The sequence below is a fragment of the Orbicella franksi genome, chromosome 6 (assembly GCF_964199315.1).
Source record: "Orbicella franksi chromosome 6, jaOrbFran1.1, whole genome shotgun sequence".
Classification (NCBI taxonomy): domain Eukaryota; kingdom Metazoa; phylum Cnidaria; class Anthozoa; order Scleractinia; family Merulinidae; genus Orbicella; species Orbicella franksi.
Genome location: NC_138150.1, coordinates 19209949 through 19223477, shown reverse-complemented (window position 1 = coordinate 19223477; position 13529 = coordinate 19209949). Strand labels below are relative to the sequence as shown.

The window sequence follows — 13529 nt, the reverse complement described above, 5'->3', positions numbered from 1 at the left end:
CCCTTCCCATCGCACCCTGCGCTCGCGCTCCTCACTTGCTACCAGCTCCCGCTCGCGCCCTTTTGCTCACTCCCAGTCTCCCAATCGCTCTTTGCGCTAAGAAAAAAAAAAAAAAAATAAGAAAAGCCTTTGGAGGAGGAAGACACAACGGAACACGTGTACATCTGGCGGAATGTACGGAAATTAAAAAGGAACGTCACGGAGAAACATAGCGGGAGATTTTAAAGGAATGCGTAGGGATCACAAGGTGAAACAAACTATTAAACGCATGAGAAACTCAAAGTGAACGCAAGGCTAACTCGGAGGGAACACATTGGGAAACCAGGGAAGAACGCACGAGTTACGTATGTCAGAACGCGGAGGGTAGGGCAAAGCAAAACGCACCGGTAAACGGAACAAAAAGCAAGTGGAATGAAAAGGAAACTTGTAGAGTAATGTACAGGGAAATGGCAACGCATAGGAAACGCGCGGTATCACAATACTTAGATTCTTAATAAATCTATAACATAAATAACACGACAAGTTGATGCACAGCATAATATTATTGGATTACGCGATGTAACAAAAAGTGTCATCAGTGCTTTATAGGGAGTGTGTCAAGTAATTTTCAACCTTCATTTAGGAGTGGGTCACTCAGTTTTGTGCCAAGTGGAAGGGGTGGGTCACGAGTTTTCTATCTACTACATTTTCAAATGCCCCAGCAGACCCCTCCCCTCCCTCTATAATTTTTGACCAGTCCCTAAGCAAAAGAACTTGAAAATGGCGACAGCTTAAGTATGGGGGACGCACGAGACAAAGCAAAAGGAAACCCATAGCCAAACGTTGGAAAACCCATGTACGTTAATGCACGTGAAGCACATAAAGCATTGAAGTCAGGACGTAACAGCCAAGCAAACAAACGGGGAAACCCACTACGAATCCACGAATGTCGTCGGGAGAGATCTATGAGGGAATGAACGACTTAACGTGTGGCGGAACGAGCGAAAATCGACCAATAGGATTAACAAAAAAAGCTTATTTAACGAAATATGACGGCCGCGTGAATCAGTCTTCACAAATGTATTTAATTTCACGTATTGCTGTCTCAAAAAAGACTAAGAATGGAGAGATCTGGAATAAAGTTGATCTCTTTGAAGTGATACAATAGTTTTGCATTAGAATTCAAATCCAAGTCGTGAAAATATGCGGCGACGTTTTTGTCAGCGAATGGTTCTAGTTTGTTATCAATACTCATCACAACTTGTGGATTGATAGTGTGAAGACGTGGATTTATGTGTTCCTGGTGATGTCCAAGTTCTTCTCTCAAAGAAAATAAAGCAGGACGAGATAGACGTATTAAATTATAAATGGTGGGTGTGTGTTTTGATCTTGTTGTTCCTTCACCAAACGGAACAATTTTTATCTTTTTAGAGTTAAGTTCCTCCCTTCGCTCGCAATTTTCTTAGCGGAGAAGTTGTATATAACTTCGTTCATAAACCGGGTAGTCAGTGGCGGATCTAGAGGAGGAGGCCTGCCCCCCGCCCCACCTCCTTCTTTTGGGTAAAAAAGAAGAAATAACCGAAGGAAGAAAAGCCGGCAGCACAAGCAAAACAAAACGCCCCCCCCCCCCCCCCCCCTTAGCTCAAGGTCTGGGACCGCCACTGGTAGTCGTAGTTTTTGAAGACTCTTGAGATAAAACTTCTTAGCGAAGTGCTAAGGAACAATTTTCCCTAAGCTCGTAAGATAAGATATTTACGCTGAATTTCAAGTTGATATTTCCTGTCCTCAGTCTCGTTGCGTGTTGCTCGGGGAAACTATCACGCGCAGCCGGTTCTTACGGGCCGTTGGTCGCTGATTGCCCTGGTAGTAATGATGTATCTAGGAAATAGATTTGTCCGGAAGAAAAGCTTACATTTCTGTATCTTGTCTTCCTTTTAAGGAGAGGAAATGGCCTAACGGCGAAGAGGGAAGTCATTGGTATGACCCAGCGAACGAAAGAAGAGATTCAACACATTCGAGATGAACGAGATAAGAATTTTAATCTCATTGATTTCGATCAAAATGGTGGCAATATATTTGAAGCTTACGTTATAAGGATTAGTTTTCGAGGTTTTCATTTGTCTTTTTTTTTCCTAGAAGAAAAACTCGTGGTATTGATTGGTTTCGAACTACTGATATAAAATTTTTTTAATAGCTCACCTTCGGTCACCATCATTTTTGTCGAAAGGATTTCGGAAAAATAGCTTTATAGCGGTTTTACAAAAATCGCTCTCACGAAACCAAAGTAAAAGTTGTTATTATCCAAAAATATCAAACAGAAATGCGGTCAAGATGTTTAGAAATTGAGTGAACATCATTGCTTTAGCTGATTGGCTAAACAAGCATCACGTAGGGGCCAAACCACCCCCCTAATGTTTCATCAAGGCTATATTTGCTTGGTTTATATATTTCTGAACCAAGTTTGGCAGATGAGCTTTCTTTGTTCTCCAGTTTATTTCACTTTGGAAGTTGTGACAAAATGTCAGATTATGACGTCACAATTGATGACGTCACCAAAACGTGCCATGATTTTTTGTAAAATCTGGTGTAAAGATTATGTCATTGGAAAGGCCTTGACTTGAGGAGTAAAATGCCGGAAACCGTTTTTTGCTATGATGATTATTTTTCGAGATATGGTAAATTAAATATTTTTTTGCTGTCCCCGCGGAATTTGCTTAACCATACTGTCCTTCTTAAGTCAGTCTCTCAGGGTTATTTTTTTCAGTTTTTTTTCTAGCAAGGCTAATAATCTAGAATAATAGAAAGCTTGATGTTGTCAAAAATCGTATGGTTTTAGAAATTTGATTTTCGGCTTTATTAAGATGGCATTAACAGTAAACGAACGGGTGACGTCACAGGTTATGACGTAACAAAACTAATTTTAACGCAATAACACTAGAGGGATAACTTTTTATTCCGATTTTCTTCTTTATTTTTGCTTTAGTCATTTGGCACATCACATATGCAACATAGCTGCATTTTCTGGAACAAAATTACGGCTCCAATTTGGGGATTTTTCTCAAGGGGGAGCCCATATTTTGCAGAGTTATTTTTCATGGTTAAAAATGCCATATTTCATTTAATTTTTGTGATACGGACAAAATTTTTTCAGCTTTCAACTCCCCTTGACGTGCTCTTTCGAACATATTGTAAAAAAAAAATATGCATATTAAAAACTTCAAAAGTGGCAAAAAACATGACGTCATCACTGCGACGTCACAACTTTGACATTTACTGACATTTTTCACGTAAATATAATTGGCAATAGGTCTCCTGCTCATCTGCGAAGTTTGGTGTAGAAAGAGTCAATACTTTTTAAGTAATGCGAAATAATGTGAAATACCCAATAACTGACGAAACATTTGGGCGGTGGTTTGGCCCCTACGTGCATTGTCTTTTTCCTGATTGGTTACCAAATCTTCAAATCGTGCTAAACAACAGTATCAAGTTATTTGCAAATTATTTTCCAAAGCTTCTGGGAAACCGCTCTATATTTAGTGGATAGACAGCGTTGAGATTTTACGGTTGCACTGCATGTATTTGGCCATCTAAATTTGTGTGATCAAAACGAGCTCATTTTATCTCGGAATCGAGAAGGGAAAAGAAAGGAATACTCGGTGCTTTTTCAGGCAAAAATATAATTGGCAACAACGAAATCCACTCATCAACAAACAAAATTGTCTTGCTGTAATTTAAATTACCGCAGAACTTTTTAAATTCTCTTCGGATCGAGCTAAACCCCGAAACTATTTTCAGTGTGTTTTCATATAAAAAGGAGATAAATAGGAGTAATGGGATTCATGTTGGAACACACGAAATTCAGTCTGTAACAATTACAATTTTCTTGCTACTATCAAAATTATATTGCAACATCAAATTGTCTTCACATGGATTAATCTGCAACACACATAAAAACATAATTACTCGGCCTCTGGCCAAAATGTCGATTGAAAATTATGAGAAACATGGAGATTCCGAACGGCTGCCGACGACCATCCGAAGCATTCCTAAGATGGACGAAAATTATTACCCCACGCCAGAGATCACTCGAAGATTTCCGAGGACTTTCGAAGGTTTACCGACACTAACGAAAGTTGTCACATCGCACATTTCTCATTAACTATTGCCCCCAGGCATGTTTTGAACGCTATATTCGCTTCGCTTCAAGTTGTTGCGTCTCAAACGACATTACCGCATTTAATTTAGTGCAATCAAAGGTATGGTGTTTGTAAATAGCTGGCACGAACAGTCTGAAATCTGTCGAGATTGAATTGCGCTATGACAAGGAACTTAACGCACTACAACTTGAATTCTTCACTTTCGTTTTGTGAAGACCTAAACAAATGCCATGCTAATTGTTTATGAACCAAGAAGATGAAAAAGGTTGATCTGATGTGAGGCCTGTTATGTTGCGGTTCGATCAGCCGAATGCCTTAACGCAAGGTTCTATATACTTTCACAGAAGGTTATACCTTGTATATTTATTAATGAGCTTTTCGAGTGTCGGCTAACACCGTAAGAAAATTGGCCTCATTGTCCTCCAGTCCATCACCCTGTGTATGTCCAGATAGAATTGAGCTGTAGCTTAATACAAAAGCGCTAAAACACTTTGTTGCGCCCGTAAAAGACAAAATGAACCAGGGGTATCACTCCATGCGAATGGTTTGATGATTCGCTCGCCCCGGCGTGTGAGCTGATCGAGAAAACTGGAAAATGCATTGAGTTTTTCTCTTCCGCCAGTTTGAGGCGAGTGAAAAAGCTTCCTACAGGACCGTCCGAGGCCTATTTATAATCTACTTTTGCGCTAGGAAACAAGTCAGCTATCTGGGCCTGCTGTACCGGTGGTAATTGATTCTAGACATTTTGTCGAATTCCGAGCGTTCAGGAGCAGAGAGGCCGGCCCTTCTTGTCCACTTTGATGAAGTCTCTGTAAGTACACTTTTTTTTTTAACGATGCTTGAACCACGATACCAGCAGCTCTCGGTTATTCACAGGTGAAGGAGCGTGTCTGAGAAAATGTTTGCTTCAATCTGTCTTAGTTTGGTTTGCCCAAACCAACTCATGGAAAACTCCTTGCATTCGTTCCGTTTCACTGAGTCAATCGAAGGAACTTTTTCCGCGATTTTGGACGAGGGCCTCCCTGTGAGGTCTTGCCTTGTTTTGTTATAGCCTTGTATTATTTTACGGTATCGATTGTGATATTGGGTCTTGGGCTCGGTTCTGATGGCCACAGCTGTCGTATACCATCAAGCATGTGAGTTATATACCTCCGGCGTTGTTTCCTGTGCGCCTTAAAAAATGAATCGGAGCCTAGTCTAGTTATTTTACTCGTCGCGTCCTGCAATGTAGCTAGCCAGTTACTCGTATCATAAATAACATTATATAGCAGGTTCACGATCGCTAAAGATATTCCGCAACATTTCGCGAAGAAAATCTCTTCGTCTGTCTCTTTTAAATATCCCGCACAGCGGGATATTTAGTGTAATTAACTATATCAGTCTAGTATATTGAGTGGTCTTTTGTATCGTTGCTTGTATATCGGTACACTAGGACAGATTTGCAAAGATCGTACCTTTTCGAGAATAAAATGAAACGATTTTGGAATATGCTGCTAAGTTTCGAGTAAGCTTTTTTTTATACTTTCAAGGCAGGTCTAGTTCTGTAAAATGCGTATGGTAAGCCCCTGTCGTTTATCTGTTGTAGAGTCCTATTGGGTACTTTTGGACAGGATTTTTTTTGTGCCAGATAAAGAGAAGAGAGAGTAGGAGAAGAAGACTGAATTATTGGTCTGATCGAGGTTGTACGCATCGAAGGGCTCATCAGATCAGGTTAGAAAATGAATGAAAAAAGCTTATCTTTACCACCGATGCGTGTTGTGGCGACCAATTTGAATTTTAAATACCCGATCATTGCGAAACTAAGAAACGGTCGAAGATTCTCAGTTACAGTTCCATGGTGGCCGCCAGGAAACCTCAAAACGCAAAAACATATCGGTCGGCGATTTATGGAATGAAATTCTCATCTAATGCTAAGGCCCCCTGTGGGTACTCAGTGATATGAAGCCTCACTTTCCCAGAGTGCCTCTTTGGAACCGGACAGAGCCGCCAAACAAGGAAGGCATACGGCGTGATTTCCATCGTCCACCGCGCGCTTTTTTATATATATTTCCTTATTTCCATTTCCCCATTCTTCCCTCGCTTAATCAAAGAAGAGGTAGAGATGGAACTAACGAGTGATAAATCTGGAATAAAGTGTTGCCAAGATTTAATCAGGAATAATTAAGTTAGACTTTCCTGCATTTTGTCTCATATAGACTCGTAAAATAGCATTACATGGTCTGGTAAAGGATAATGGCTTATTTAACGACATATAATCTGTTGAAATTGCGTTTAATACATAACTCGCTACACTTCCGGCGTCGTAAAGATCCAAACATATGCCATTAGACAGTTTCCGAAATGAATAAAACTTGTTTACCTGACTTAGCAGATACAATGATACGCTAATCCATATCTGAATAAATTCTTAATTCACTAGATAACTAATCCAAAATAATATTATAACATGATAAAACTAGATGAAAGTGAAAACAATTGATCTTACATGTGCAGCCTGTCGTCAAATGATCTATCGAATGCCTCAACATGTACTGAACACAGGGTCCACATACGGCCACCTAAGGTAGCACCTTGTATGTTTTGATTAGTTAATGGGCATCTCGAATGTCCGCAAAAACCAGAAAAATTGGCCACATTTCTCCTCCGTCATCCGGTGTATGCCCAGAGTAAAATTGAGCTGTGGCGTAGGGCAAAGCCACCAAGCGCTTTGTTCCGCCAGTAGAAAGACAAAACGTGCCTCGGCTACCACCCCATGCGAATGGTTTGATGACTCGGTCGCCTGTGTGCGGTGACTCAATCAAGAGAACTGGAAAAATGGGTCTTCCTCTTCCGCCAGTTTGAGGCGAGTTGAAACCTCCTTCAGGGCCGTCTGAAGCCCAATCTCCTTCCGCGCTACGAAACATGTCGGCTATCTGGGCCTGCTGCTGCTTTGGTAGTTGATCATAGACATTCTGTTGAATTCCGAGGGTACAGGAACATAAAGGACCAATAAGTCTGCCTTGTTGGAGTCTTTGTAGGTAGACAAAGTAGCGATGTTTGAACCAAAGAGCCATTAGCTCTTGGTTATTCGTAGGTATTGGATTGCGTCTGGGAAAATAGCTTCCTGATGGCGCTGCCATAGTTTAGTTAGTTCATTCGCCCTGATTGTTAGCCGAATGAGAGGCGTTACAAGGAACGCCTGTTATATGTCAACTTTGAGTAGGGCCCCCAACCTCGTTCCCAGGGCTTTTCCCTTAGAAAATGGGAGGGGCCAATTTCAAAGGAAAAAGCCCTGGGAACGATTCGAGGCCTTTTTGTCTGTTTTCACTCGAAACTCAGGTTTTGTTTTGTATATGGTCGCAATTTCGTCATACATCACGCCACTCGTGCCAAGATGTAATCACGTGTCTTGGTTCCTAGTGGTCTCTTGTAACCACGGAAAATAACCACCATCTATTAGTACACTTCATGACACATACATGAACCCTACACGGTGCTGTACTGACCCCATTTATCATGGCGGACAGGAACGAGGTAAGTTTATGATCATTAGATGACATGTTGTAAAAAGCAGCAAGTATAATAATTGTTTTGTTGGTCTGTGAGAACTTTTGGTATTTCATTCCTACAATGCATCTTTCCTTTAGCAACAAAATGAGGAAGATCATTGCTCTGCAGAAAATCAGGATGTGAGGTATTTTTTTTGGTACATGCAGTTTAGATCTTGAAAGCTTATATTATATAACTCTGAACTGTTTTATATTATGCACCTGTCACTTGAAACCCCCACCCCCCACCCCAGGGAATCATGGGACATTAGCCACAGAGCACAACCAAACAAGGATAATGCCCTACATACAGGGGACATATTTTTGGGTCTAATCCCTACCAAAATGAGGATAATCCACCACATACAGGGGACAAAAGAAAAACACTCCTTGTCTAAACCTGCAGTATTACTTTCAGAAGTGTGATTGACGTTTATTTTTGAATACCTCGACGTTTGGTCAACACATTTTTACAAGTGCCAAATTTTCTAGCTTCATTCAGGACACATCACCATAAAAAGACACAAAGTAGTCCATTATGTCTTCAACTTTTCCAGCAGGAAATGCACAGCCATTCTCCTTCTGGCACATTCTTTATATCAATCCCTGCATACAAAAAATGGTACCACTTGACACTGCAATGTAAACTGTCACATCCTATCATGTTTTCTGCACGATTTGGCTGTATTTTAGAGTCTAAAAGAATGCGAGACAAAATGGCAAATTTTATAATTATTGAAAGTGGATAAGTCTCAAAGGAGCTCTATTGTTTCCGCTATTGTTTAGTTAAACAAAGAGCTGTATGCATAATCAATGTATGGGGTTATATGGAAATCTTGCCATAAAAAGAATTGATGGGTTATAGGGATGGGATAGCCAAGAAATTCTGCAGATTCTCTATACCTTTCGTTCGTCCATCGCTGAAGAAGACAGCATGTTTCCAATATGGTGGGAAACTGTCTTGTTACCAGGCTCTCGTTCCAGACCCCTTTCCAACCGGGTTATTAAAGTGTCCTTACTCTTTCTTGCTCGACAAGGCAATGGACTAAAATGTATGAATCCCCCACTCCATAGGGAAAAACAAAGGCCAAAATGTACTAATCCCCCACCTCTCTGGGAAGGCAATGCAAAAAAATGAATTAATCCCCCACCCCCTCGGGCAAGGCAAAGAGTCAAAGACCCCACAAAGCCCCACCCATGCCCCATGATTCCCCGGGGTAAGGGTGGGTGGGGGTTTATAGTGACAGGTGCATTAAGCTTCTGTAATGTTTTACCTGGTAAAAGTATTGACTTAAATATGGGCCATTATATTTTAATCCACTCACCCTTCCCTCTCCACCAACATCACTCATGGATGAGCCGGATTAGTGAATGGGATATGAAAGTCATTTCTGGTGTTTGGGTCTTAATTTCAATTTCAATTTAATTTGGCAGGTAAAGAGTAATCAGTTTATTTGTGGGGGTACATGTCGGCCCTACTTTAGGTGGTAAATTTTCACTTACCCTGTCAATGGGGACTGGGGGTGTATCTAAACATAGAAACTCACTCTCGAACCACATGTTTGGGGTCAGGCACTTTATTTTAATCCTACACATACAAGCAAGATGGAAAATGATTCATCCTAATTACAATCTTCAATTAAACTACGATAAAACTAGAGGCCCATCGAGAGCCTGTACAAGATAATTACAAATACGTGACTTGCAACGAGATCATGTACACAACAAAAATCATATTGCCATGGAAGTGGGTGGGTGGGAAAGCTAATGTTGGTAACTTGAATGAGTGCAAATAATAGATAGCTATTGCACTATTGCTAGAATGATACTGATGTGCGCTAGATCCTAATACTAGGTTACACACTAGGTATTAAGCAATACTACAGTTATTTTACTCTGAAGTACATAGTGGAATTTTATTGGCTTGCAAGAGTCTTATGACTTTGGTTAAAAGCTGCTCAATTGACTAAAATTAGGTTGCGACTAATTTGCCTGAACCCAGCTGTGAAACTAATGAGTGGTTGTCATGTCTAGATTCATATTTAATGGTATTAATGTTCAACATAAAATAGTACTTTTTCACATAGGGATAACCTCCTAACTTCCTTTTCTACGGGCATTTTTTCCCTTTATTTTTAGATTTTGATTGTATACACACTGTATCTACATGTAGTTTGCTTCTGGAATAAATTAAGTATATACACATATGTATGTGTAGAATGGCCTTAACTGTTGTTTTAGGAACCTCAACATGAAGAGGAGCCCCTGGCCCCAGCTGGTACTGGTCGAGCAAGCAAAAAGCGGGTGATTGGTTTGTCAGTCCTTTTTGTCAGCTTCCTTTCATTTGGATGCATGGTTAATTATTTCACCCTGTAAGCTTCTTTTATCTCAGTTGGTGTTCGAAATGGACTCAAACAAGTGAGATCAGACGGACAGACGTTACATGAAGTCCATGCAAACAGAAGTTTCACTTGTTATTTTTTACAAGTCACTTTGTTATTGTTTGTGAAATATCTATATTAATTTTTTAATTTCCCAATTTCATAAGTCCATGGCAAATAAAAATGTAATAAAATTTACACATAAAGCTTATCATATTAGCTAGGTTTGTTTTGTTTAGTGCTACTTGCAACTGCCTAAATCAAATAATTTAGTTAAATTTATTATATATTTTAACATTCAAGAGTACCTCTTAGTTGAGATTCAATTTGAACCGCTTTAATTATAAGATTGCCATACCCTATGAGTTTATGGACAAACCTTTTTTCCCCTACTTCTCCATACATTGAGGGCCCCTTTTTTATTATGAAGAGTTTTACTGTTTTACTCAATCACTGTTGAATTGATTGATTTATCAATACATGGGTGAATAATGTTTTGGTTTTGTTTTTGCCTTTGAGATGAAAGAATGGTATACTAGGACTAAGAAGCCAGCCCTGTGCCTTGGATTTAAATCTGTTATTAACATTTTATCATCATAGTAGATATGAAGTGTGGGAAGCTATAGAGTATATTTTTTTCAAATCTGTATACCTTTAGACATTAAATACTTAATTAATTTAATTAATATCTAACTATAGGAAGTTTTAAATTTTTCAAGCATTTTGAAGGATTCCGTCGACCGTTGAAGAATTGCCTTCTCAAGCCCCTAGGAAAACGGCAAAAATTGCGTAGTTTTACGGGCTTAAAACGCATCTTGGTATGTCCGATATGGAACTAAAACAAGTACTGTGCAAAAGAGTGTCGTTTCTACTATAATAATATGGAAAAAAATTTCTGGGTAATCGAGGTTCACACAGGTAAAATGCAAAAGTTCGCGACAGTCTCTTCTCAAATTTGCATAATGCGGTATCTTCAGAGAACTCTATTGTTGAGCACTCTAGTCTGTTTTTGTTCCATTGTTATGGAGGTGTACCTATGACAAAATTCAGTCCTCAGTAATTGATATCAAATTATCCAAATTGTACATGCATCAATCAAAAGCTGAATGGCAACTAGCCGATTCTACAAATAGTCATTACGCAAACAGGCATCACGCCAAAAAACATCACACTAAAATGCATCACGCTAAAATGCATCGCGCTAAAAGGCATCACGCTAAATGCTGAAAGGCATCACGCCTAAAGGAATCATACGAAAAGGCATCACACAAGAAGGCATCACGCTGAAAGGCATCACGCGAAAGGCATCACGCAGAAAAGCATCACGCAGAAAGGTATCACGCGAAAGGTATTACACTTAATGAAAGGTATCACGAGACAAGGCATAAAGAGGTTAATTTGTAAAAGAGATAACAATTCGACTGGAAGTAGTAACAAAAAATTGTTCATTTATTTTAACGCGATGGACGATCTTTTGGAACAAGTCAAAACTAAAAAGGATACTAGTATGAGAAGATAGATTTTGTCAGGAACAAGTGAATCTGAAAACTTTTTTGTCTTTTCATACAAGCAGAGGGGAAATAGCTAATAAAGTTTAAGAGGAAAAGATAGAACATATACGTGGTTAGCTTGGAGGGATTACACCATACTCAAAATTAACTCATACTTGTGATAAAATACCACAATATGATTATTTATTGTCGCTCTAGAAGTAAAAATTTTTAACCAGAAAATCAATTAGAGAAATTCAGTTTTGATGTGATTGATTCCTTCCCAGTTTAAAAGGCAGGATAAGCTTTACTATCTGTTAGAGATATCAAACGGAATTGGTAAAATATAGAGGAAAAACCTGTATTATGAATTGTTTAATACAGTAAGGATCAATGTCTGGGAAGTTCAAGAGTGATACTTTAAAGGGTAGAGTGAGATGTGATTATAAGGGGGGTGGGGTGTTAGGGGGATTTTACAGTATACAGCTATGTAATAATTTTAAATGCTCACTGTTAGTCATTAGGTAAAGGTAGACTTAATAATAAATGCTGTGTTTATTTTACCTGACTGGGGCGTGCTTATTTAACTTCCTGGATGGACGTATCTTAATCTGCACGCAGTCGTCTTCTATTGCCTTCGTTTCACTCGGTAAAAAGACTTTTTTTCCCGTCTGAAAGGAAATGGTAGACGTCTGCAAGCAGGCTAGAAGTATCTTTGACTCGATGCCACATCTGATACTTTAGTCTGGGAGTATTTCCTCCTGTTTTATGTGTAATTTGCTTTTCGCCGCCTCGTCACACTATTTATTAATCAAGAGAGAAAACCTCGGACTACCAAGGCGCAAACAACTGGGGTGGGGTAACAGAATCATACCAGAATCCTGTTTGTGGGCGCGCTGTAAGAGCAACTTTAACAACTAAACTACAGATTTGTTCCCTTGAAAGGCACAACGATCAACCTGTCGTCCGAGAAATACCATCATCTTCCAAGGATTCCCTCCCACCCTTGAAAATAAGTCCCCTTCAAACAAAACTTCGCAAGGTAAGCCCAGGCAAACGGAGGAACAGAACAGTGTAAATCCTCTTCGTTCAGACTACATCCCAGAATAATATTCGGAATTTTAGTTGCAGACTTTGTATCAACCTGTATCTAAGTGGCGGGCCAACACCAACATGAAACTGTTCTCTTGTAATTTTAATTTTACATCACAACCTTGTGCATGTTGAACTCGTCAGTGAACACTTCTATTAATATCCACCGATGAAAATCAGGAACGCCATCTGTTCCTTGGAATCCCAGTCCCTAAGCCGGAATCGGAGTGTTTTGCATGGGCTGTATTTGCTGACTGGTTAAATTCTGTTCCTTGATTGAAACATGCATTGTGGTTCCAGGCCCAAGAAAAAATACCAGACTCCTTTCCGCCGGATCGCTTTGCTCTTCGCCGCTCGCGCGCGTGACTCAAAGATGAGACCAGGGGCCCGTTTCTCGAAAGCTCCGGAAACTTTTCGGGCCCGGAAAGCCATAGCAAAATCTCGAACCTTATGATTACAGAGCCGTTTTATTCACGTATTCTTAATATGAACAGAGGTTCCCTTCATACAAGAAGTTTCAGGCGTATACACTACTCCGTTTGTAGATACATATGAACTAAAAATGGCTTTACGGGCCCGAAAAGTTTCCGGGGCTTTCGAGAAACGGGGCCCAGGGCGGAAAAAGACCTGGTACCCCGCCCAACGCCGCCCTACGTATAAGCGCCCTGATGAGACTGCTCGCAGGCTCGGGTAACGTTGGAGGGAACCCACTGGTAAACCATGGAAGAAACCACGGGTTACAAATGTCAGAACGCACTGGGTAGGGCAAGGCAAAACGCAGCGGAAAACGGAACGAAAAGCAAGTCGAATGAAAAGGAAACTTGTAGAGTAATGCACAGGGAAATTAATGTAACAGTTAACCAACCTCTTTCCCAGGGCTCTCCCGTTGAAAAAGGGAAAAGC

General features: G+C 40.1%; 1 protein-coding gene across 1 annotated transcript; it reads right to left on the bottom strand.

Moving 5' to 3' along the window:
• Window positions 1-3159: 3159 nt before the first annotated feature.
• LOC145490224 (uncharacterized) lies at window positions 3160-7648 on the bottom strand. The gene has a single exon (XM_081469347.1). It carries the CDS (start codon window positions 7253-7255, stop codon window positions 6725-6727), a length of 531 nt encoding a protein of 176 aa, XP_081325473.1. The 5' UTR covers window positions 7256-7648; the 3' UTR covers window positions 3160-6724.
• Between the last annotated feature and the right edge of the window lie 5881 nt (window positions 7649-13529).

Coding starts and splice junctions, on each gene's coding strand:
- LOC145490224 (XM_081469347.1), bottom strand. CDS start 7,255: ATGGCAGCGCCATCAGGAAGCTATTTTCCCAGACGCAATCCAATACCT.